The sequence below is a fragment of the Mauremys reevesii genome, linkage group 9 (assembly GCF_016161935.1).
Source record: "Mauremys reevesii isolate NIE-2019 linkage group 9, ASM1616193v1, whole genome shotgun sequence".
Lineage (NCBI taxonomy): Eukaryota > Metazoa > Chordata > Testudines > Geoemydidae > Mauremys > Mauremys reevesii.
Genome location: NC_052631.1, coordinates 42,465,923 through 42,492,809, shown reverse-complemented (window position 1 = coordinate 42,492,809; position 26,887 = coordinate 42,465,923). Strand labels below are relative to the sequence as shown.

Genomic DNA, 26,887 nt, shown 5'->3' with positions numbered 1-26,887 from the left:
GTTAGATACGTTGTACACAGCGTCTTTCATTTCACAGTAACTTCACAAAGTGCACTGACAACGTATGTATAACCTCCCCAGTGAAATGCTGAACAGCAGAGAAGAAATACAGAGATTTGTTAGTAGTTTCTGGTAGATTGGTCCTGGCACAGTGGACACCAGTTTAACTTTGTTACCGTATCACACACACTTATCCACTGTCAAGTCACATCGTCCTAATACAAAAGAAGAATGAGCAAAAGAGATAAAACGTGACTCTGGAGCCCCATGCAGAGTGGCAGTGCCGTGTGACTGCTGTGCAACAGTATCTTCTCTTAAGTACTGCTTACCATTGCCATGGATTATCTGGCCTCGATACAGTACCGCTCACCAGTCCCGGAGCCGCAAGAATAACAAGACGGCTTTACTCCATTTCTAATCTTTAGTTTTGAGCCCTTCTCAACAGAACGTCTTTAGGCATTTTGAGGCCCCTTTGCTCAGAACTCCTACCTCCATTTCAAGCACCTGCCAGGATCGATGAAGACTGAATGAGACCATTCTTTTCCCCAAACTGACACAGCAATTTAATGCTGATCATGTGAATCCCCAGGGGAGGAAGGGATGCACATGTGGCACAGGCTGGAGGTGGTGTGTAAGTTTGGCTTAAACTCAAGCAGAGTGGCCTCAACGTCTGTCCCCTTAAGATACCACTCTGTCTCCACAGTCATAGATTGCTCCAATCCAAACTAAATAATCGCCTTCTAAGGGTAGGTCTATACTTACCTGTCGGGTCGACGCGTAGAGTTCGACTTCTTGGAGTTCGAACTATCGCGTCTAATCTAGACGCGATAGTTCGAACTCTGAACGCGCTCCCGTCGACTCCAGAACTCCACCACCGCGAATGGCGGTGGCGGAGTTGACGGGGGAGCCGCAGACTTCGATCCCGCGGCGTCTGGACGGCTGAGTAGTTCGAACTAAGGTAGTTCGAGTTCAGCTACGCTATTCGCGTAGCTGAACTTGCGTATCTTAGTTCGACACCCCCCCACCCCAGTGTAGACCAGGCCTAAGTGACAAAGAAAGGGTTCATAGGGAGAAAAGTTTGACTTTTTTACTATATGGCAGCAGCCCAGATTAGCTAAACTATCAGCTACCCGTTATAGTTCTGTTGATCAAGACACTGCAGATGTTACAGAGTGCCCAGATATATATACTCAAGCAACTATGAAAGTGTGCATGGAGACCTCACAGCGTTCTGGCCATAGTCAAGGACTGTAAATACCAATGAGTACAGCTGACCAGAGGATGACAATTCTGTTTTGTGACAACTTTTGAGCTTTCAAAATTAGTTTTTGTTCTGCATTGGCATGAAAATAAAATCTTTTGAATATTTTTGCAGGAGTGCATTGGTGCTGGCCTGGGATGAAGAGTGCCCAGTTCAAGTCCCCATTCTGCCAGATTTGGAGCAGAGTTTTTCATCCTCCATTACTCCAAATCAGGCAGTACTGGGACTTGAGCTAGTCTAGGAGTCTAACCACCCAGCTATAGACAAAGTCTCTTTATGACTCAAAAATCTTCCTGATAAAAATTTTATGGAAACAGATTTGTCTCTGTGAAATGTTTTGTTTGTGGTGAAAAAGTTCCTATCAGCTCTACCAAGGAGAGAACTATTTAAGATGGCCTATGGGAGAGTGACGTGATTATAATGGAAGACACTAAGGGAAAAATTAAAATGATCAATAACAGTCTCCTGACAATGAGACTTAGCTGGCTGTGGAATAGTTTGCTAAGGTAAGTGGTGGAAGTCCCATCACTTGGGAAATGTAAAACCTAGACTGGTCAAGAAACCAGAAAATGTACTGTAAGAAACAATCTTTTATTGCCATAGAGACAGGAGAGATTACCAACAGGTGCTTTGCTTCTCTAACACCTACATGGTTTGTTTCTAGGAAGAGAATACACAGAGCACAGCCCGGCCCTTTTGTGAAACTCAAGGGCAAAGGAAAATGTTAGCTCCTCAGGGATAACAACCACATCTATACACACACAGGGTAGCTGGAAAATACTCTAGATAAAATGGAGGGATTGCTCTAATAGGCTGCCTCCTAGGACTTGCATCTTTAAATTATTTAACATGTTAATGCATTTCACTTGAATGTTCATCAGCACACAGCTGGCTGCTCTCTGAAGAGAACAGATCTCTTTATGGTTTCAACAAACTTTTTTAAAAATTGCAATCGAGAGAGGCAGACTACACGTGACCCATAAAGCTCCAGACACAATTCTGCACACAACCTGTACCACCCTCCCAAAGCAAGATATCAGATTATTTAAAAACAAGCCCATATTCTGCAGGAAATGACTTGTAGATTTTACTACAGAGGGCTATGAGTCATAATTAAAATATCTGATCCAACTGGCTGATCCCTGATGATTCTCCCCCCAACCCACCCTACCGCACCCCCCCCCCCAAGCATGAGATGTGGAAGATATCACACCATTGCAGTCACAGAAGTTCACCATGAAATTGAAGAGCTTGATTGTCACTTATACTAAGGCCCTTTTACATCCCTCCAGCATCCAAAGCGACCTCAAAGTAAATGTAAGTTGTACTCAGTTTAAGGCCTTTTTACACTGCCCAACTGGTATAAGTGAGAATCAGGCTCCAGAATTTTAGAATGAAGGTGCTATTTTTGTTCTGAAGCCACAGTGTCTCCCAAGCAACATTGTTTTCCTTTAAGCACTTATTGGACAGGGCAGGAATTCTGACACTTCCCAGAACTCTAACAGATAAAGACAACAGTTAAACATGTTTTCTGTTGTTGTAGCCATCTTGGTCCCAGGATATTAATGAGACAGGGTGGGTGAGGAAATATCTTTTATGGGCCAAATTTTTATTTGTGAAAGAGACAAGCTTTTGAGCTTCCACAGAGCTCTTCTTCATGTCTGGGAAAGGTGAGTTATCTACCTTCTCTCTCTAATGTGATAGTGAGTCAAGTGGACAAAATACCCTACAGGCTTGGACTTCAAAATACCTGAATATTGCCTTCTATGATTTGCATATGAAGTGAATCTCAGGGAGCAATTTAGTAGTGTGATGGGGTGTGAGGTGAGCATAAACTTGGAAAGTGTGCATATGACTCTTTGCTAGGGAAAAGTTTCTAGGCAAAGTGCATCTTTCCTCTTTTATTCTCCCTAATGCAATCCAAATCTCAGTGCTTTGTCGCTATCTCTGAACTCCCAGGCCAATGCCCTTTTATGTTGTCTAGTTGCCTCAGTCTGATCTGTGAGCTTTTCTTACATTTCATTTTGCCATTTTTATTTGAAAAAATTATGACAGCCATATAGATAGTGTGGCAAACCCAGGACAAATAGCTACCAAGGGAGGGGTAGTAATTAGTCCCAGAGGGGTTAAAAGGCCTCTCCCTATCCATTGAGGGGAGATAGCCATGGAGAAATTAGGTTCAGCTGGAACAAGGGTTACCAGGGAACTAATTAGGATCAGCTGGCCCCAATTGCTGGAGACCTTTTTAAACCCTCCCTGGCAGGGAAGACGGGGCGGGGGGTGAGGGAGAGAAGCTGCCAGTGAGTAGGTGCAGCAAGACTCTGAACTCTTCCAGTAAGGAAGACTGCACTCTGTCCCCAGAAGGGAAGAAAAAACAGCAAGGGACTGACTGAGAAAAGGATCAGCCAGACCCTGCGTGGCCGGGAATGTCCTTGCTTTGCCCAAGCCTGTGTCTCCAAGGCAAAAAGGGACTGAGCCAGCCAAGGAGAAGCAGGTACTTTGCCACAATAGAATATATTTGTGGTAAAATGCACATTGAGTTGTAACTGGGATACTTATAACTGTTTGTACCCAAACAATTTAACAGTATAATTTCCCCCCTCTGACAAAAAGGGGTAATTCCAGCTTATTGGCTGGCCAGTGTCTTGTACTGCATCAGAAGAACAGAATTATATGAAATCAATTGTTACCATCGTATAACACCAGAGTAATGGAGAGGTAAATCAGACCCCTAGCATCTAGCCTTTGATGCTCTTGTCAAGTTGTTCCGTGCACTTGCTAATCCAGGGCAGTAGCAATTCCTCAGGGCTTGGCTACACTTACAAGTTGCAGCGCTGGGAGTTACAGCGCTGGTCATGCAGCTGTGTAGGGCCAGCGCTGGAGTGTGGCCACACTGACAGCTACCAGCGCTGCAGTGTGGCCACACTTGCAGCACTTTCCAGTGCTGTATTGAGAGGTGCATTGTGGGCAGCTATCCCACAGAGCACCTCATCCCATTTTGGCGCTGAGTATTGTGGGAAGGGGAAGGAAGTGTGCGGGTCATTCCGCTTCCTGTGTGCCAACGCCCCGTGGTGCATCGCTTCACATCCCAGCATTCACTCTTTCCGGCAACGTTTGGCGCCATTGTGAGTGTCTTTCTGTTTTACTCTCTGTGTGAATCGCGATTTCTGTGGCAAATGGAGCCCGAGCTGCTGAGGACTGTGCTGATGAGTGTCGCCAGCACAACACGTTTGGCAGTCGAGCTATTCCTTCAGCTCCAAAGTGACAGTGAGGAGTCTGACGATGATATCGATATCGATTCTCCTGCCGCGTGTGACACTAAAGTGCTTGTGGCATTCACGGAAATGCTCAGCACCGTTGAACGCCGCTTTTGGGCTCGGGAAACAAGCACTGAGTGGTGGGATCACATTGTCATGGAAGTCTGGGATGACGAGCAGTGGCTGCAGAACTTTCGTATGAGAAAAGCCACTTTCATGGGACTGTGTGCTGAGCTCGCCCCCACTCTGCGGCGCAAGGACACAAGATTGAGAGCTGCCCTGACGGTGGAAAAGCGGGTGGCTATTGCAGTCTGGAAGCTGGCAACTCCAGACAGCTACCGGTCGGTCGGGAGCCAGTTTGGAGTGGGAAAGTCGACCATTGGAATCGTTTTGATGCAAGTTTGCAAGGCAATTAATCGCATCCTGCTAAGAAAGACCGTGACTCTGGGGAGCGTGCAGGACATTGTGGATGGCTTTGCACAAATGGGTTTCCCTAACTGTGGAGGGGCGATAGATGGGACGCATATTCCTATTCTGCCCCACCTGGCATCAGAGTACGTTAATCGTAAGGGGTATTTCTCTATGGTTCTCCAGGCGCTTGTGGATCACCGTGGGCGTTTCATTGACATTTACACAGGCTGGCCTGGAAAGGTGCATGATGCACGCATCTTTCGGAACAGTGGCCTGTTCAGGAAGATGCAGGCAGGGACTTTTTTCCCAGACAGGAAGATCACAGTAGGGGACGTCGAAATGCCCATTGTGATCCTTGGAGACCCCGCTTACCCGTTACTGCCTTGGCTCATGAAACCCTATACAGGGAAGCTTGACAGGAGCAAGGACCGGTTCAACTACAGGCTGAGCCGGTGCCGAATGACTGTGGAGTGTGCTTTTGGCCGTTTAAAGGCAAGCTGGCGTTCCTTGTATGGGAAGCTAGACTTGGGGGAAAGCAGCATCCCCACGGTTATATCCGCTTGCTGTACCCTCCATAATATTTGTGAAGGGAAGGGTGAAACATTCAGTCAGGCATGGACCACCGAGGTTCAAGTCCTGGAGGCTGAATATGCACAGCCAGAGAGCAGGGCTAATAGAGAGGCCCAGCACAGGGCTTCAAGGATTAGGGATGCCTTGAGGGAAGAATTTGAGGCTGAAAGCCAACAGTAATGTTTGCTGCCTTGCATGGGAGTGAATTGCACTGCTTACACTGTTATTCTATTATCCCTAAAATGATTTGCAGTGCCTCTTTCTTTACTGGGCTAAGGTATCTTTCACTATCTGCTATAATAAAGACTGTTTTCAAAGCCAAGAATTGTTTTATTGAAAAGAAAAAAACTTCCTTGACAGACAGACAGACACACAACATTTCATGAACACAAGAGGGCAGGGGTGTGGGTTGGTGAACTGTACAGTCACAAGTTTGCATATGTCCTGTCTGGAGTGCTGTTTAATGAATCCTGCACTTCAGGGTGCATATACTGCATGGTGGTGGGGGTTGAGTGCAGAAGGTAAGGGTCGTAGTTCTCAGGGCTGGTTGGGGAACGTACAGGTGTTGGAGGCAGCTGGTGGTGGTAAGAACCTGAATGCTGGGGAAAGGTGGTTTGAGCTGACATTGGGGCACAAGGCAAAAAGCTTTGGGACGGGAGGGGTGGGGGAGTAGCACGGTAGTGCTCTGCTTGCATGGCAACGAGTGACTCTATAGACTCCGCTTGGCGCGACAGGATGCTTAGCAGCCGCTCTGTGCTTTTCCTTTTGGCCACTGCATTTCTCTGCCGGTTCCTGCTTTCCCTCTGGCGGATCTTGCTTTCCTTCTCTCTCCACTCCTTCAATTCCTTACTCTCTCTAGCAGAGTGATGAAGAACAGTTTTCAGCATGTCCTCTTTGCTCTTTCGGGGATTTTTTCTCAAATTTTGAAGCCTTTGTGCTGTGGAACATCTGCTCAGTCCAGTAGTCAAGGTCACTGTAGAAACCCAGAAATGACAACATTTAACAGGGGCAGCATTGTATCCACTATCTCCAGACATGAATTGTTACACTGAGGGAGTTCTCACTTCAGCATTCTTTTACCACACGCATAACACGACAGAAGCCACGAAATGGTGAGTGAGGGGTGCTTATAGAGGGAGAAATGGGGCTTGATTGATAGAGGGGAGCTGGTTGCTTCGGGTAATCTGGAGTGATAGAGGGGTTGAGTGAAGATGCAGCTGCAGGGGTGATCTTCACTATCTCCCTATCTCTTCACTAAAGAGTCTCCCAACATTTTTCACAGGAGTTAATCCTGGAAGATGCTACGAGTCACTAGGGAACAGCGGGAGGCTCTTTTAGAGCAATGTGGATTCCGCCCGGGACCCTATGCGGCTTGCCTGTGTTCAGAAATGGTCCCCCCACCACTCGCAGCACAGTGGCGCGGACGCGTCAGCGTGACTGGGACAAGGAACACAGTGGCTCTGCCTATAAACCTGCGCAGGCATATTGCCCACGCTCTGGATGAAACTTTTGCTGAGATAACTGAAGCAGATTACCGCGACGTGATAGACCACATCAACGGGCTATTCCACATCTACTAGTCTGGCATGCATGCAGCCATAACCCCCCTTCCTCTCCAGAAACATTTCCACCCAGAAAATAAAAGCCGCTTACCGGTAACCCGCTCCTCTGCTTGTCCTTCTGCAACTGCTGGCTGCTGCGATTGGGTACTTTCCTCCTGGCTTGAGAAGAGCTCCTGGCTGCATGCCTCCAGGGACTCTGGGGTGTCTTCCCCCATCCCAGGAGCTTCACTCGTGGTTTCCTCCACTCCCCCCCCCGCCGCCTCCTCCGCCTCCTCCTGTCCCCCAGCCTGCTCAGAAGTGTCCATCGTTGTCCTGGGATTGGCAGTGGGGTCACCCCCAAGTATCGCGTCCATCTCCCTGTAAAAACGGCAGGTCGTGGGGGCAGCTCCGGATCGGCGATTGCCCTCGCGGGCTTTGTAATAGGCACTCCGCAGCTCTTTAACTTTCACCCTGCATTGTAGTGCATCCCGATCATGGCCCCTATCCAGCATGGACCTTGATACCTGCTCAAAGATATCGTAATTCCTACGGCTGGAGCGCAGCTGTGCCTGCACAGATTCCTCCCCCCAAACACTGATGAGGTCCATCAGCTCGCCATTGCTCCATGCTGGGGCTCGTTTGCCGCGTGGAGGCATGGTCACCTGGAAAGATTAACTGATTGCACTCCACACACCTGGCTGCAGCAAACAGGAAGGAGATTTTTAAAATTCCCGGGGCATTTAAAGGGCGGGTCACCTGAGGCAAGAGCAGTAGAGTGCAAACTGATGAGCAGAGTGGCTGAACAGGAATTCTGGGATAACTCCTTATTCCCTGGAGGACAATTAAAGCGCTGGTGAGTGTCCACACCTGCTGAGCAGCGCTGGATCACCAGCGCTGCACTCCTTATACCCCTGCCGGGATGGGTTTTCAGCCAGCGCTGCAACCAGGGAGTTGCAGCGCTGGTTGTGCCCTGCAAGTGTGGACGGGGTGTAATTGCAGCGCTGGAAAGCCTCCACCAGCGCTGCAACTTGTAAGTGTAGCCAAGCCCTCAGTGTCCTGTTTGCTCTTCACTAAATAATGGTAGGTTGTACCCATAACCATTCATCTATGCAGAACATTTTCTCTCTCAAAATCAATGAACATATTCCTAACTTGCAATACATTTTAGGTCACCATGATGTCTCTTCTTCCCCAGTGGGAAAAGCTGTCAGCTGCTTTAGACTTTCCTCTTTACAGATATTATTAAAATGCAAAATCATTCAGCTCTGTGCTGCATCCCCTTCACAGCAGGAATATTGTTCCTATAAAAAGGTGGCAAAATCTGAATACAGCATTCTAGATCAGCCCTTCTCGCAGCCCCCATTGGCCTGGGGCAGTGAACCGCGGCCAGTGGGAGCTGCGATTGACCAAACCTGTGGACATGGCAGGTAAACAAAACCAGATCAGCCACACCATCACCGGTTCATTCACCTGCACATCCACCAATGTAATATATGCCATCATATTCCAGCAATGCCCTTCTGCTATGTACATCGGCCAAACTGGACAGTCTCTAAGGAAAAGGATAAATGGACACAAATCAGATATTAGGAATGGCAATATACAAAAACCTGTAGGAGAACACTTCAACATCCCTGGCCACACAATAGCAGATCTTAAGGTGGCCATCCTCCAGCAAAAAAACTTTAGGACCAGACTTCTAAGAGAAACTGCTGAGCTTCAGTTCATTTGCAAATTTGACACCATCAGTTTAGGATTAAACAAAGACTGTGAATGGCTTGCCAACTACAGAACCAGTTTCTCCTTCCTTGGTTTTCACACCTCAACTGCTAGAACAGGGCCTCATCCTCCCTGATTGATCTAACCTCATTATCTCTAGCTTGCTTCTGGCTTGCTTATATTTACCTGCCCCTGGAAATTTCCACTCTTGCATCCGATGAAGTGGGCATTCACCTATGAAAGCTCATGCTGCAAAACGTCTGTTAGTCTATAAGGTGCCACAGGATTCTTTGCTGCTTTTACAGAACCAGACTAACATGGCTACCTCTCTGATACTTGACACCATGTAAGGCACTGCATTTAGCCGTATGGAGTGGAAATCCATCAACCTCATGAAGAAACTTGCACAAATACAGACGGATATCATCTTCCTTTCCAAATGCAAACGGATGGACATCATACCTAATGGACTAAAGGTAAAAAATCCACTGCTATCTACATACTACACAGACCACAGTGAGAGATTATGCCATACTCTATCAAAGAAACTGAGGAACCACCTGACCAGCATCCTATACAGCAAACAGGAAAACATCAAAAAAGAAATCTCCAACCTGGAGACTCTCATCTATAACCAAACTTCCATACAAACGGACTTCACTAAAATAAGACAGGAGATCTACATTACTCACTTCACCTCTCTACAAAGGAAAAAGGACCGTAAGCTGTCTAAACTCCTACCTGCCACATGGGGCCACAACTGTGGTACCCCTAACCCACCCAGCAATATCGTCAATCTATCCAACCACACACTCAGCCCAGAAGAACAGTCTGTCCTATCTCGGGGACTCTCCTTCTGCCCTGCCACCCCCACCAACATGATACAGTTCTGCGGCGATCTGGAAGCCTACTTTCGCCGTCTCCGACTCAAAGAATACTTTCAGGACAACACTGAACAGCGCACTGACACACAGTTACCCTCCAACCAACAGCACAAGAAGAAGAACTCCACATGGACTCCTCCTGAGGGTCGAAATGACAGTCTGGACCTATACATTGATAGCTTCCGCCGACGTGCACAGGCAGAAATTGTGGAAAAACAACATTGCTTGCCTCACAACCTAAGTCATGCAGAACGCAATGCCATCCACAGCCTCAGAAACCATCCTGACATTATAATCAAAGAGGCTGATAAAGGAGGTGCTGTTGTCATCATGAACAGGTCTGACTACCAAAAGGAGGCCGCCAGACAACTCTCCAATACCAAATTTTACAGGCTACTTCCCTCAGATCCCACTGAGGAATACACTAAGAAACTACATCATCTACTCAGGACACTCCCTACACTAACACCAGAACAAATCAACATACCCTTAAAGCCCCGACCAGGGTTATTCTATCTACTACCCAAGATCCACAAACCCAGAAATCCTGGACGCCCCATCATCTCGGGCATTGGAACTCTCACTGAAGGACTGTCTGGATATGTGGACTCTCTGCTCAGACCCTATGCCACCAGCACTCCCAGCTATCTCCGTGACACCACTGATTTCCTGAGGAAACTACACTGCATTGGTGACCTTCCAGAAAACACCATCCTAGCCACCATGGATGTAGAGGCTCTCTACACAAACATCCCACACACTGATGGAATACAAGCTGTCAGGAACAGTATCCCTGATGATGCCACAGCACAACTGGTTGCTGAGCTCTGTGCCTTTATCCTCACACACAACTATTTCAAATTTGATGACAATATATATCTCCAGATCAGTGGCACCGCTATGGGCACCCGCATGGCCCCACAATATGCCAATATTTTTATGGCCGACCTGGAACAACGCTTCCTCAGCTCCCGTCCACTCACACCCCTTCTCTACCTATGCTACATTGATGACATCTTCATCATCTGGACCCATGGGAAGGAGACTCTGGAAAAATTCCACCACGATTTCAACAGCTTCCACCCCTCCATCAACCTCAGCCTGGACCTATCTACACGGGAGGTCCACTTCCTAGACACCACGGTGCTAATAAGTGATGGTCACATTAACACCACCCTATACCGAAAACCTACCGTCCGCTATGCCTACCTTCATGCCTCCAGCTTCCATCCCGGACACACCACAAGATCCATTGTCTACAGCCAAGCACTGAGGTACAACCGTATCTGCTCTATCCCCGCAGACAGAGACCAACACCTAGAAAATCTCCACCAAGCATTCTCAAAACTACAGTACCCGCACGAGGAAATAAGGAAACAGATCAACAGAGCCAGATGTGTACCCAGAAGCCTCCTACTGCAAGACAAACCCAAGAAAGAAACCAACAGGACTCCACTGGCCATCACATACAGTCCCCAGCTAAAGCCCCTCCAACGCATCATCAGGGATCTACAACCCATCCTGGACAATGATCCCACACTTTCACAGGCCTTGGGTGGCAGGCCAGTCCTCGCCCACAGACAACCTGCCAACCTGAAGCATATTCTCACCAGTAACTGCACACCAACTTGGCTATGTTGTGTGTATTTCTCCTCAAAGCGTTTGAGAATATTTTGTGATGAAGTTGCACAACTGAGGTTCTCATTGGCTTTCAAGGCCAGGAGTTTTGGAGATTGTGAAGCAGCCAAAAGACAAATAAATACATAATGAGAGCTGCGTTGAAAGAAAAATGCGTTGGAAACAACTAGGTTTGGGTGAGAGACTAGTAAATGGATTATGAGGAGGGAGTGGACAGAGGTAAGTGTGTGGGAGAGGGAGCATGACTTCAAGACAGAGAAGAAGGAGGGGAAAGGCAGTATGGACTGTGGATGGGAGTAGTGGATGTGGCGAGGTAGAGGGAGGATAGGAATATGCATAGATTTTTAAGGCAGAAGCAACCATTATGATCATTGAGTCTTGACCTCCTGTCTCCACCATTATTTACCATTCCATCAGTTTGTGTCCTCTGTAAACATTACCAGCAATGATTTTATATTAACTTCCACAGTTGTGAAAGAAATCGAATAGCATTGGGCCAAGAGCAGATTTCTGCAGCGCCCCCTTACAAACACCCCTATTGGATGATGATTTCCTGTTTACAATTGCTTTTGATGAGGAGAAGATGACAGAAGTATGACTGAAGGATTTGAGAGGATGACAAGAAAAGTGAAACAGGAAGGAAAAGGCTGTGGGAGAAGACAGTAACTGTGTGCTGGTCATAATGTGGTGGAGAGTAGGTAGAATGGAAAAGCGTAGGTTCACTGAGATCTCCTATACCTGAGAAAAACTTCAGACTGAAATATGTTTCTGAGGAACCTGGTGCCAACGTTGCTGACACAATGATTTCTTCTGTTCAGTGTCTAACTCTTAACTCTTTATTGGGATGGCAAACTATAATTGACTAAGAGAAAAGAAACTTTAGTTGATTGTTCAGGGTTTGTTTTATTTTTAATGCTCCAGACTTGCCAACTTCTCTATTTAGGGAGCTGGTCTCCATGCTCACTACCTTCTGTCACACACATTTTTAATCTATGTCCTTGGCATCCTCCTTATTCCCTTGGTGAGTTTCACCATTTGCTTTTGGAGGGTTAGAGCTCCATTACTTTCTTTTACATTTGGCATATTTTGCATTGTTGAACCAGATCCTCAGCGGGTGTAAAATAAAGTCGCTATGCGGACTTCAGTAGAGCTACACCCACTGAGAATCTGCTCCGTAGTCGTTTTCATTACATGGTTATTCTAAAAATGTCCCTGTTAAAAAGAAAGATTTGTTTCTACAATGTCATGACACATATTGCATCAGAACAAACCTTAGGGATATAAGTTTACTTACTTGTTTGTTCAAAAATATGTAGATGACTGGATTGTAGACTGTACTACTTTTTGCAAGGACTGACGGAATGATGCTGGCGGATGGCGTAATTAGGCCAGGTTTTCCAAAAGTAGCTATCAGGGCCATGATCCCATATGGCAGCCAGCAAAGAAGAAAACAAATTACCATCACAATCACCATGATAAGTACACGTTGCTCTCTTGTCCGGCCCATTCCTTTAGTAACACCACTCACCTAAAATAAAGAAAACAGGATTGTGAAAGAAATATTAACAGTGTGTATAATTATTAATGCTGAAAATGGCAGAAAATATGTCCGATTTACTAGCATTAGCAGTTGTGGCAGTGCCCTGGTAGAGGAGAGGTGGGGAGCAGGAAAGGGACCCAGGTCCACCACTTACCCCAGGTCCCAGCTCCTTCAGCTTCACTGGCTTCTTACCCTCTTTCCCCTTGGGTAGGGTTTCCCTCAGTCCTCTGTGCTGGGGAATCCCTCTGCTCTACTTGAGCAGGGCTTCCCTTCCCCTGGTCCTCTGGTTAGCAGTGGTACTCCTCCAAACTCTAGTCAGCTCTCCTTCCTTCCCCCTATCTGACTTGGGCTCATTAGAATTAATGATGGCCCCTTTCATCCAGAGGAAACCAAAAGCCATCTGCACGCTACATTTGTGTGTAAAATGTTGTGCTAAGGGACATGGCCGCCCAGAGGATTCAGAGGGCCTGGGGAATTGCTGACGACTACCCAGAGCGGAAAAAGCTCCAGAGGCCCGGGCCCCGCGAGAGTTTTCTCGGGCCCCCGGAGTGAGTGAAGGATCCTGCTCCAGGGGCCCTGAAAAACTCTTGTGGGGGCCCCTGCGGGGCCTGGGGCAAACTACCCCACTTGTCCCCCACTCTGGGCGGCCCTGCTAAGGGGCCTGGGCATACTAGCAGAGAGAAGTGGAGGCCTACCCTAGGGTTATTGCACCTGAATAGCAGTTGTTGGACAGAAATCTAGCCCAGTGTACCCTTGGGTGCTAGGCTGTGTGAGTGTCTAACAGGTCTGGTCTCCTGGGGCCATGGTCAGTCAGTTTGGTGGTTAGGTCTGGCTCCAGCATCCCCTGCTCCTTGAATGTGTGGTGGTGTTTGTTAGTAACATGTTTCAGGGGAATAGGGAAAGATGCCAACTGCTTGTCTGTAAGTGCATGGAGAAGGGGAACACAACTAACTACTGAAATGCAGCCTTCTCATGGCAGAACTGGGCAAATGTTGGCAGCACAGAGCAATGCTAAGCTGCTAAAACCTGGAAAATATTTTAATCTGGAGTGGATGGATGTACAGGGGTAATTTTAGAGAGGCGCAATGCAATTTCCTAATTGGAATTTGGCTGGGGTACCCTGGCTAGCACTCCAATGGGCTGAGTCATCAGTTCGTGTAAGTCTGCAAAGCTCCATTGACTTCACTAGTTCAACAGAACTACACTGGCTTACATTTTTAGGGGCTTGAGGCCACTCCTATCTGTGGAGCGTAGAGGGCCATTGGATTTGTAAAGCATCACAAGTGGTCAGTTCTAAAGCTTTGCAATTCCACTAGCATAGAATCAATCTTGCACCATTAGTGTAGTCCTGATCGAAAAGGGATCCCTACTACTGCCCCATCATTGCTTCCGGGTCAGGGGACGTTGTATGACGTTGCTGGAACAATGCTCAAACTTGAATGAACTATGTCTCATTTCTTACTGGATATGCTGTTCTCAACTGATTTAAAAGAGGATATAAAAACTATAGACTGCAATGAGTTCTGGATGAGTCCTGATGAGATTTGAATGACGCAGTTAACCACAACACTGGTGCTTACATACTTTTTCATGAGAAATCTAAAGTGACTAAGCCATAGTTTTCCTGCTTACAGTAAAATGGAGATTAAAATTCTCCCAAAGTATTTTTATTTATTTACTTAGCTTTATATTTTAAGCCTATAGCTCTGGCAAAGTACTCACTCTTTCTCAGGAGACAAGAACAAAAAGACTGTCGAAATTGAAAGATGATGAATTTAAAACTGATAAATAGGAACTCCAAGGGTGTCTCACCTTAGCGTGATGGAAATTCTCTTCTGCCATTTGGGACCAGATGACAAACCTCTCAGCTTCTTGTACGTCTAATAACCCTTCCCATAGACTCCCAACACCCATTCAAAAAGCCACCAGTTCCCTGTACTGCTTAGCCCCCTATTGATAACTGTCCTGTTGTACACCAAAAAAAATCATTACAAATTCCTCTTCTATATTTTCCTTTAATCCTTGAGACCTCTCACCTCCACATCAGACAGCCCTGCCCCTCTGAGCCCTGCCACTGGTGACAAATTCCATCCCTTATTAGTCTCTCATCCCTATGAGAGACTAAGCTCAACCTTCACAGAGCTGCTGCCTTGATCAGATTAGGTAAGATTAATGAGACATAGGCTACATCTACACTAGGAGATGGGTGGGGGGGGGGAGGTGTTTCCCAGCTCTCATACACATACTTGCTCTAGCTCTCATTCAGCTAGCTCTAGTATAAATAGTAGCCTAGTCGTGGTAGTGCAGGTAGTAGCAGCAGAGGTGCTGCTTAGCCGTGTCGAGTACAAACATGCCTGAAACTGCCCTAGCTCATAGCCATAGACTAAAATCAAGCCCATCCCATGGACCTCTCAAACTTTTATACAATCCATCAGTTTCTTCCTCTATGTCCACAATAAACCTTCACCACCTCAAGAGAAACATTTTATTTTGTTACTTATTGGCACAGATGAGGCACAGAAATTTAGCCATGCAACTTCCACTGATAATGGGAGCCACAACGATGAGTGCTGCATCTCACCATAAAATGTACCCTGTAACTACAGTAGACCCTTCATTTTTATTGATTGATTTATTTTGGAACATCAGCTTTATGAACAACTAGTTATATGGACCATTTTTCATAACAGGAAGAGGTATGGGGGTGTGTGAAATCATATAATGAAAGGGATGTCAATGAAGAATAAGTTGACATCCCTTTACATGTTGATGCCTCCAGTGTATTAGAAATTGCCTTGTAGTGGTGTGAAAGAGAAGAAGAAAGTGATGCAGTGTGCCACACAGCAGCTTGTGCATCATACCTATGGAAATTTTAAGAGGGTCTTAAATTAGAAAAGTTCCTAAAATGGAACTCCTCAGACCTCAATCAGTTTGCTACAATAGGGGTTCTACTGTAATTAAGTCAAATTAAGGCACTTGGCCAGATCCTCAGCTGTGCCATGAAATCTGTGGAATGAGACCAATTTACACCAGCTAAAGGTCTGATCCCAATTTGGGATTTTGTGCATTTCTTTTTTGAAACCGAATTGGTTGCCTAGTGACGTTGTTTCTAAAAAGGAATCACTCTAAGGCATACTTAAATACTATAATTGTACTGTGCAACTATGATTAGTCTATGCTAACAAACATTATAAGAGATGCAAGAAATGGATGGTTCTAGTCATTTTTTCTTAAAAATGTAATGTAGTTTCAGGACACACATTCCATCTGAATTTACCTCAGAGTGCAGTAGGTTTTTGTACTGACAATTAGATTGCTAATCACATACATCAATCTAAAATGTAATTTCCACTATAAAGGCAAGGATCAGTCATTGCAGTGGCTTGAAGGCTATTTAGTACTCTAATTCAAGTTACAGTGTCTCACACTGGTTACAAGGCAGGCTGTAATTTGTAGATGCCAATATTCACAATGTATAGTACTTTAGTGCCAGGCTTACTTGGTGCATTAGAACATGGTAAGGGACCTGCTAAGCTTGACAGAAGCAAAGGCTGATAGACATACAGCCATTCTCAAGGGCTTACATTAATATGAAGGAACAAGCCAAGCCTTACAACTTTGTTTACTGTATTCAAGACTGAAAACACATTCATTTTATCCTGACTTACTCCTTACCTTTTCCTGTGCAAAAATGATCAAATAAAAAAAATGCTAGTGTATATCAGGTATTTTGATCCTACAAAATCATTGAGAACTTTGCTACCTCAGGACAGAAGACAAGGAAATGCTTGAATAGGTTTACCAAGTATATTGACTGAACCCCATTCTGCTTGCCAAGACTAATCTGAACTGCTTCATGAGCTAAAATCAAGTGTGAAGCAGGTCAGCTTGATCCCTGGAAGGCTGAGAGAAGCAACCACAATGTTTTGTGAGAGTGAAAGGTAAAATTCAGATCTGGAAGTTGGGGAGGAAAGAAGAGACCCCTCAGAGTAATGTAGGGTCCTGCACATCAACATGTTCACCAGCGTAATAATTTTTTCCTAAAACCGTGAAGCTTTGGGGCCAGATCCTAGTCCCCTTGTAGTTAAGTCATTTTGCATTCAGTGTCACTGGAGCAGGAGCCCCCTCTTAGTTTAGCTAGGCCCCTTCCTTCAATGAGATCCACTTAAATGGACCCCATAGAGCCCCTTTGTCTTCAGTGGAATTCCACCCAGGTGAATGTGAGTATCTCATTGCAGGATTAGGGCCTCAAGCACAAAGGGAGCTGCTTCTGAAGATCCTTACATGCACACACAGCCCCACAGGTGGATCTCTTTTCAGAAGGCATTAGAGGCCTTGTGCTTCTCAACTGAGAAAAGCCCAGGGACTTGGCAGGTCCAAGGGTTACTACTGGCATCCTTTGCATGGAGATCTGTCTCACTGAAATGTTCCCTCAGCAAACTGTCTTAACAGCAGGGACAGGAGTAAATTCCAGATACAAACACCATGTTACAGTCTTGTGAATTCAAGGGCAAAACGGCATTTTTTTGTGGCATTCTGCAAACTGGAAGCTTTCATTAATGAGGAAGTTACCACACTGTCTTCATATTGTGATATGCTGCTGACCTGTTAACCCAGCCTTGCAGGAAACTGTCTCTGGAGGCAACCTTTAAGAGTAGCACAGATGAGAGATCATCCCTCCACTTCTCCATTCCTGCCAAGGAGCTGTGAACTTTAATGCTTAAATGGGACCACTTAAAAGCTATTAAGCACAGGAAAGTTCTCTCTCCCCTCCCCATCACACCTAACTTTCAAAACACGGAGGAAATGACACGTAAACAGCTCTGTTAATGCCATGTGATGGTTGCACAATTAAAATTGCAAGTAGTAAGATCATGCAAAAGGTTTGAGAAGCATAATTTGATTGTGGTCCACATACCTTCCATTGTTTAATCATATTTCTGGATAAGGGGGTACTCATGGCCCATACTGTGCACTGATGAAAAGGAGCAGAAGAGGGTGGAAGGTGCCCTGCTATTTCTTTGCACTAGTACGGCACACCAGGCTTTTCCTGCCCTGGGAGGGGGCAGGCTCTGCAAAGCCACTCTGTTCTCCCCTCCCCCACTTTGGACAGGTGGCTGAGAAGAGGCAGGGAGGGCAGTGGGAGGAGTCTCGACTCAGTCCTTTCAATATTGCCAGTGGCTTAGTCATGCTGGTGCACTGGGGAGTATATGCTGTGATGCTAGATGTGGTGAAGTTGATTCTTTCTCTGGAGCTGTGGGAGTGAGGTTCTGACTCCTTCAACTACAGTCTTCCTCCTGGGCTGCTCCAAGGAAAGCCCTTTGCTTTGGGCGGGCTTACAAACTTATGATTTAGCCCAATGTGGTATTTCTGTAAAGCATGACATGGCCAGAATCCTGCCCTGTGTACAAGGAATCCCTGGGTGGTGGAGAACCAGCTGAGTGGCTCCTACTCTAGCTCCTGTCTGGGCCCAGAACAATAATCTTCGTGTCCCAGAACAATCTGTTATTGGGGCCAGAGGCAGCCAGACATGGATTAGAGCAGCCCTTGGGGCTCAGGAGCCAAACCAGCCCCAGTAGTGAGGGGGAGAAGCAAAGGTGCCAGGAACCTGAGGTATATTGAAAACTGCTTAAAATTACAAACTTTCACTTTAAAATTGTAAGAGGTTTCCTGGTTCTGCATTTCAAATGTGCTAAAAGGCCTAAGTCTGCTCCCACTTACTGCAATGGTGGCAAAGTTAGATCAGCGCTGAGCACTTTTGAAACTCTCTGAATGCTCGGAGCAGGACCAACAGTGAGATAGAGAGCTGGGTCTCCAAGCTGCCTTGGTAAATGAGGCAGTACACTAAGACTGTAGATAATTCCAGCTCCTTTCAAAATGGCTGCCTATCTTGTTTGGCTTCAGGGAAATTGTCATCTGTGGTCATGCAAATGCCACAAGTCATGACATGTTGACAGCCCAGATTTGTAAACTCCATATCTTTTGTCAAGGTACTTTATCTCCCTACTGCTTTGTGTTTCTGCTAAAGAGAACAACTAGGCAGGTTGTCCCTTAAAGGTTGATTCCCATAATTATGAGTGCTAATATACAACTCCGTCAGTCAAGCCCTTTGTTCACAGCTAATATATGCAACAGGAAAATGCTGATAATAATACCGTAAAAGACCATTGGGTCTCACTCCTGGTAGGAGGAAGGAGAAAAAAAAGAAGACGACATGATGGAAAGGTAAATTTAAAAGCCAAAGAGAAGTAAGGCAGAATTATAAATACAGTTTTTTATTGTGTGCTCAAGAAAAGAGCATAATGCTCATGCATGCTTTAAAACCAGGTGTAAATTCTTGAAACTGGGGGGAGAAAAGGAACAGAAAACAACCAGGAACCCCATCTTGCCTATATTATGCTTTATGTCTTCTAGGACTATGTGAACAAACTGTGTTAGTGCACACATTTTATTGTATTGTAAAAGAAGAATATTTGCCCCTAGTTACTAGAGTCAGGGGAAGAATGGGAAGGAGGAGTCACTAAAATATTGATAAATTTCTAAATATCTTTCAATCTGCAGGTTTTGAAATTTGGATAAAAACTTGTTTTTGGTCATTCCTCCTCCCACGCTACCATTCCCTTCTTCTGTTTTGCCCATGAAAAACGGAGAGAAAAGATGAGAGGAAAAGGGGGAAAAACAAATACGGATTCATTTTGGGGTTTAACTGAGAAAAATATGCTTTTTTGGTAAAGATTTCCATTTTTGAAAAAAAGCTATTTCATGATGACAAATTTCAACCAGCTCTCCCAACTACCTACTACGTTTAGCTCCCTGCAAACAGTGACATTGTTGCCTATTTTGGCTTAGTTTGTCTACATGTAAGTAATCCCAGAGCTTCTTGTCTCAGAACAAAAGGCATAACTTGAAACAGTGCCCCTTCAAGACCAGTATGAAGTACCAGTATGTTATGGTATGTCTTGTTGGTATGCGGACCCCTAAGCCAGCCTCTCACAAGGCTTGTTTGTGTCTTGTAACCACAACCCAGAGTGAGGGGAGCAGGAAGATCACCCCACACACAAGGGAGCATTCGGATTTACTCTGCTTGGTACCTTGCAGGTCAGAGCCTTAAGGGCAGAAAAATCAGGCCTTTAATGTTTCATGTCGAGCTGGTCAGGAATTTCCTATCTGAATGATTTTCTGACAGAAAATGCAGTTTCTGCAAACTCAAAATTTCCTGTGAAAAATTTTGATTTGCCAAACACTTTCAATTTTTTGTCAGGAAAATCTAACTGAAATATTTCATTTGGGGTTGGTTTGACCCAAATCGGAATATTTCATTTGACCTAAAATGTTTAATTTGGAATCGGTTAAAAAAAATCTTTAATCCTTCATTTATTTTTGTCATATTGGCTTATGGGAGTTGTAGTTCCAGCTCCCACTCTCTCTTGTGGACCAGGCTCTCTGGAGGATTACTTCTCCCATAATGCATTTTGTCCAAATGGTGGATCATGCATAGTCACATGACTGTATTTATTATGGAAGATATAGTCGGGTCAGGGAGCCTGGGCCAAAGAAGTGAATGAGGACTGGAACTATAGCTCTCACAAGGCAATCGGGAAATACAGTTCAAACAGTGAATTGAAACATTCCTATTTTGGGAATGTCAGAATGTTTTGTTTTTTGAAATGAAACATTTTGATGTTTCCAAATAAAAAAAAAATCAGAATTTCCTTTCCACAGAAAATGTTGGCATTTCAACTTTTAGTCCCACTTCAGGACACAAATAAATGGTGACATGTCTGAATTGTCTGAAGGACAGAAACTCTGAACTTTGCTCCATTTCAGTTTGATGGGACAGGTAGAGTGTGATTATTGCACATATTGCAGGAGCAGTGGTTCTCAAAACCACCACCTGAGCTGAAAGGAAAGAAGAGGCAAAGGAATAACTTTTCTCAATGATGAGGAATTGATCCTGATACTGCACCTTTAAAGTCAGTGGGCATTTTGCCACTGACTTCAATTGGAGCAGAATCAAGGCCTTCATGTGGAAGCCAGTGGTGGCTCCAGGCACCAGTGCTCCAAGCATGTGCCTGGGGTGGCAAGCCACGGTGGGCAGCCTGCCGGTCGCCGTGAGGGCAGCAATCAGGCTGCCTTTGGCAGCATGCCTGCAGGAGGCCTGCTGGTCCCACGGTTTCGGCGGCAATTTGGCGGCAGGTACACAAAAAGGAGTGGTACCGGCAGACCTCCTGCAGCCATGCCGCCGAATCTGCGTTACCAGCGGACCTCCCATGCTTGGGGCGGCAAAATACATAGAGCCGCCCCTGGTGGAAGCCCTGCTTCTCTGCAATAAGCAATCAAAGCTTTCTTAAATGACAAATTATTAGTTGAGCTCCTGCTTGACCTAACACAAGGGCATTTCACATTAAACATACATCAGCTCTGATCATCAGCAACTATAATCTGATTTAAAGAGCTGTCATATCTACACATGAAAATTAAAGTGTATTAGGAGCCAGCATGTGGCAATAGCCCTGCTATTCAATCAGGATGAAAGGCACCTGTCACAGAGTTATTTCTGGTTTAAGAACTATATTTATCCTTCAAGTGTGTCATATTTACCCTTCGTAGGCTCAATGGAGATGGAAAAGCAAAAAAAAAAAAAAAAGAAAGAAAAAAAGAAGTTGGAAGAAGAAGCAATACCTAAGATGCTATAAACTGTGACATGGATTTCACTGAGTTCAGTACCTGGGCTGATTACAGGATTGCCAATGTTGCATTCAATTTGTTATCATAGTGTTCATTCACCTAGCATGCTTAAGACCCTCTGAAGTTGCTCATGCTCTTCTCCTAAATTAGTGTATTGTATACAGATTTTGCCATCTCACGCCTCATGTCACTTTTCCAGGTCTCTAATAAATATATATTCAACACGCATCATAGTATATAGACTCCTATAGTGCCTCACTGTTAATTGCAATGATGAGAGTTTGAAACTCACCAATGTGCAAGTGCTGTGTGGGTTATATTGGCATTTACGTTTTAGTCCATCTTTGCATGCTGGATGTCACCTTGAGGTTACTTTATAAAACCCTGCTTCAGAAAGGTGATGCAGACCTGTATTTAAAGGTGTAAGCGTCTCTAAAATAAAGTATTTTATAAAATCTTGACTTCTAAATGGAATTTAAGAATGTTTTTCTTTTTTTTGATGATCATCCAGGATTAAAAAATGATTGCAGTAGATCAAAACTGTGATGCAAAAAAAAAAAATGTGAATCAATATATTTCCATTCGCAGTAGGCAAATATTCCTGAAGCACACCCAACTGTATCAGTAATGTATGTTTCCATATAGCAGTATTTTAAATATTTTTAAGAATATTCCCATTTGTTTATCTATGGGGGGAATTCCTTTCAAAATTATGTCTCATGTATCTTGTTTGATGTTTACACATCTCATCAAAGTTCTCTTGAGTTCCTGCTCTGTAAAACGTCTCTGCCAGTCTGGCAACCTTTACAAATGATCAGTCTGCATAAGGAAGAGGAACAGAGATAAACTGGGCCAGGAAATATTTTTTGGGAAAAACAAAACAATAACACTTTATTTAAGGTTATTCACTGTGGCTGGAATTTTCAAAGGCTCCTAAGAGAGTTAGCACTCATATTACCTTGAAAGTCAATGAGAGTTGGGTACCTAACTTCATCAGTCACCTTTGAAAATATCAGTCTGTATGATGATCCCTCGTACAGTCATGCGGTCGTCATGTCACCTTCATATAGATTCCAAGAAACAAACACAGGAATGCCCAGAAACATGATTTAGGGTGTTTTTTGTACTAGTAAACAAATGCTGCATGCTAAGCACTCTTGAAAATCTGGCCTATATTTCAGGCCCTAAATGTGAGCGGCTCTCCTGAAATCTGCCTCTGATTGTGGGTGCTGGGCCCTTGAAAAGCTCCTACACCTTTTTTTCAAACTTTATTTCAAACCCAAATTTCTTCAGATGAGGCAAAAACTCCAGCCCCATTCTGAACAGTTCACATCTGAAATTTAAAAACCAAAGCTTTTTTCAGGTGAACCAACCATAGGAAAAATTTCCAAATACATTTAAATAAAGGAAACATGTCTTTTTTTCCCCCCTCATTCCACCAGCTCAAGAAATGACAAATGTATTCTTGGTTACTGTCCAAACCAAATTCATTCTGTGTTGAGACTAAACATGAGAAATTGGTTGAGAAACTTATGAGCATCTGAAGATTTTGTATGGGTTTGTTACCAGGTAACATTTAGGTTACGTGGCAGTCTACCTCCACATCTCTCCCCACACTACACTGATGCACTGTGACACACAGCTAAAAGGAAAAATAGCTGCTTTTGCACAGTGGAATAAACACTGACATAAAATGAGTGCTGTGTTTCTGATGGTCCATATAGTGTAAGCTCAAAACTCCTACCAAAAGCAAATCTAATACTATAAAACACAATCCTCTTTTCAAGTCAACATGAATTGTTTTTCTTTTTAATATCTGTTCTCTCAATTCTGTTTCCTCTGGACAATTTTCAGTTTTAGAAATTATTCTGATAGAGAATGACTATTAGAGCACGTAAGCATGGATTTTAATTCTATCCGATAGGTTAATCATTGCAGGGAGATGCTTACTATTTACTCCACAAGGCCAGAAAGAGTTATCATCCTCTAATTTTTCTAATTCCCTTTGATGTTTTCTTATTTCTTAGCTACTAGGTTTTCTGTTTTGTTTAAGGAAACCTGAAAAGTTGTGGGGTATGTTCCATTCAAGTCAGAAATAGAAATCTTTTGCACAACTGATCAGGCTTGGCAATCCTGAAATATTGGAACCAGATCCTCAGCTGGCCAGAAAAGCTCCTGGGCCCAGATCCTCAAAAGGATTTAGTTTCCTAACTCCCACTGGTTTCAATAGGAATTAGGTGCCTAACTACCGTTGAGGATCAAGTCAATGGTATTAAGCTGATTGACATCAGTTGAGGCTCTGGCGTATTTGGTGTGAACTAAAATTGATCATAACATTCCTGAGCTCTACAAGGGTATTTTATTTGTGTCAATCAACATAAATGAAGAGTAGTTCTATACTGTAAACAGGACATTGTGGGGTTCTATGTGAACTGTTTCTCTGTGACTTCCACACCCTGTTTACAAATAAAGTTGCTTGTTTCTAATTGCCAACCCTACAAAGTCAACATAGGTTTTGAAAGTCAAGCTAGATTCTTTCTGGCTTATGCGTTACCATCAATACAGATTCTGGAGCTGGAACTTAGCTAAAGGTTCTGTTCACAATGCATAACTGGTACAGAGCCCAGCTCAGTCTCCTGTAGTTATGTTGTCTCTTCAGGGCTAAAGGCAAATAAAAAAAAGGACTTTTTGTCAGCAGACAGAGGTTTTGCATGTAAATAAGCCCCAGTGGATATTAGATTTTAGCATTTTTTGTTTTGGAAGTTGGGGAGCTGTTTCTCCTGAATATCCTTGCCCACCTGTTGCATTCTACGGTGCATCATTTCTTTGTTTTACTTTTTTGGCCTAAGTGCAATTTCCCCCTATATATATTGCCCAAGTGAGCATATATTTTTTTAGACATGGGCTGTGGTCACAGGCAAGGTACCAGGCTGATGAACTATTAGTCCAATCCAATATGGCAGATCCCACTTTGCTGGGAGCCTGTTGGATCAGCTGCCTAAAACTCGATTCTTGTCTGCAGTGTGGATAAAGGTTATAATTGTACCTACTCTATTGGTAGGGCCCTACCAAATTCACAGTCCATTTTGGTCAATTTCAAAGTCATAGGATTTTAAAAATAGTTAAATTTCATGATTTCCGCTATTTAAAACTGAAATTTCACAGTGTTGTAGTTGTAGGGGTCCTGACCCCCAAAAAAGGAGATGTGGGGCGATCGTAAGATTATTGGTGGGGAGGGTTGTGGTACTGCTACCCTTACTTCTGCTGGCAGAGGTGATGACTTCAGAGCTGGGCAGCCTGAGAGTGGCAGCTGCTCACCGGGATCCCAGCTCTGAAGGTAGAGCCATCACCAGTAGCAGCGCAGAAGTAAGGATGTCATGATATGATATTACCACCCTTACTTCTGTACTGCTGTCTGCAGAGCTGGGCCCTCAGTCAGCAGCTGCCACTCTCCGGCTGCCCAGCTCTGAAGGCAGCACAGAAATAAGAGTGGAATGGTATGGTATTGCCATTCTTACTTCTGCACTGCTGCTGGTGGGGCGCCGCCTTCAGAGCTGGGCACCCGGCCAACAGCTGCTGCTCTTCGGACACCTAGCTCTGAAGGCAGTGCAGACATAAGGGTGGCAATACTCTGACCCCCCTAAAATAACCTTGTGACCCCCCTGCACCTCTCTTTCAGGTCAGGTCCCCCAATTTAAGAAATGCTGGTCTCCAGCATTAAATCTGTATAGTGTAGGGCAAAAGCAAACAAAAGACCAGATTTCTTGGGGGGAAACCAGATTTCACAGTCCGTGACATGTTTTTCATGTCTGTGAATTTGGTAGGGCCCTATCTATTGGACAGTGATGTAAACTTACAGTGATGTTCGGATGTGTCTCAGTGAAGTTAGTTTTTAGATGAAACACAAAAAGTTCAAGGATTGTTCAGGAATCTCTGCAAACACTCAGAATGAAAACCATCAGTTGTATCCTGCTGGGGTCTTGACTAGATTCCTTTGCGACTTTATTTTTAATTCTGAACCCATGCCACGTATGATTCTTAGAGAGAGAGATTGTCATGGGAACCACTGCTCACTAATGAGAAGATACTTCAATAATGGACTGAAGTCACATCTCAAGGCAATTTAGACTTCCTTCTGCTCACATAATGTGTTAGAAGTTTACTCTACGACTTGGTTACGTGATGTCTGATTTCTGAGCACTTACAGTGCAGTCTGCATATCATTGTTTGCATATCAAAGTACATTTGGGGTTTGATTCTGCAAGCTGCTGACCATTCTGACCCAGACCAGTAAAACACTCAAGTACGTGCTTCAATTTAAGCAGAGGGCTTATCCTGTTGAAGTCAATGGAATGTTCACTTGCTTAAAGTTACCCATGTGTTTAAGCACTTGCTGGATCAAGCCACCGTGCTCACAGGGTTAAACTCTCCTGTGAGCCGCTGAGTCCTCCTGACAATAATGGGAGTTCTGTGGGAAAAGCAGGACAGTATAATGCCCCTATTTTTTTAGATGAAAGCAAGGATATTGCCTCATCTTTCATTTTAACCATATTTTTTTAAATTAGACTTCAAAGGAAATAGCTAAATTATCTATGAAAACTAGCCATGAGACTGGATGCAGTCACAGAATATCTATCCGCCCACACACACATGGATCAGCCATATCATGGGTTAGAATCTTTGTCAGTTAATTACAATATTATACTAGGAGATGACAAGAGGTAAACAAGACATTACAGACAAGCAGGGATGAGAGAATGAGGTGGGAAGGGAGAGCAGCAGGAGGCAGCACATGTGGCCTAGATGGTTTAAAGATGTTTCCTATATTTCATGAGTTCACTTGAGTTCTAAAGATGGGTCCCACAGAGGAAGCTGCGCTCATTCTGTTACTGAGCAATCTTGCATTTTCTAATGACAGTGAACTAGTGATGCTCATCTTCACCCATCCACAGTCCATGTCACTCCTCTGTTGTGTGAGAATGGTTCATGTGTCTAAAAGGATTCCTGTTATCTATGACATAAGTGTTAGACAGCCCTGGTGAGTGAGTTAAAAAGGCTTCTTCAAACTTTGAAACAAGGAACAATTTGATTAAAGAAATTTTGCAAGTAGAGCCAAGAAAATAAATAATTTACCAGTACATGTTATAGAAACTCAGCTTAAATATGCCAGACTAATCAATATTTACTCACTGTTTAGCCTACACAACATCAAACCATTGTCTGTTTTAGCTACATAATACAAGACCTAGCTCAGGACTGATTAGATATGGGGTGAAAGACCGACAATGGGTCTAATCCAAAACCCAGTGAGGTAAATGGAAAGATTCCCTTTGACTTTACTCAGCTTTAGATCAGGCCCAGTGGCATGTTGTTGCTAA

At 44.4% G+C, this 26,887-nt stretch overlaps 1 protein-coding gene and 1 long non-coding RNA gene across 3 annotated transcripts in view; one reads left to right on the top strand and one right to left on the bottom strand.

Annotated features, from left to right (window-relative positions):
* The window catches only part of LOC120371779, a 49,291-nt gene extending 33,385 nt beyond the window's left edge, over positions 1 to 15,906 (top strand). Inside the window, exon 4 of one of the 2 annotated variants that reach the window (XR_005584572.1) lies at positions 15,331 to 15,906. This is a non-coding gene — a long non-coding RNA (uncharacterized LOC120371779). Of the gene's footprint in view, positions 1 to 81; positions 732 to 15,330 lie in introns of those variants that run through there. The other variant, XR_005584571.1, reaches the window with a different exon arrangement.
* The window catches only part of LOC120371774 (vertebrate ancient opsin-like), a 156,064-nt gene that overhangs the window by 36,579 nt on the left and 92,598 nt on the right, over positions 1 to 26,887 (bottom strand). The window contains exon 3 of the mRNA XM_039488000.1: positions 12,576 to 12,809. Within this exon, the coding sequence (XP_039343934.1) occupies positions 12,576 to 12,809 (234 nt within the window). The remainder of the gene's footprint in view (positions 1 to 12,575; positions 12,810 to 26,887) is intronic.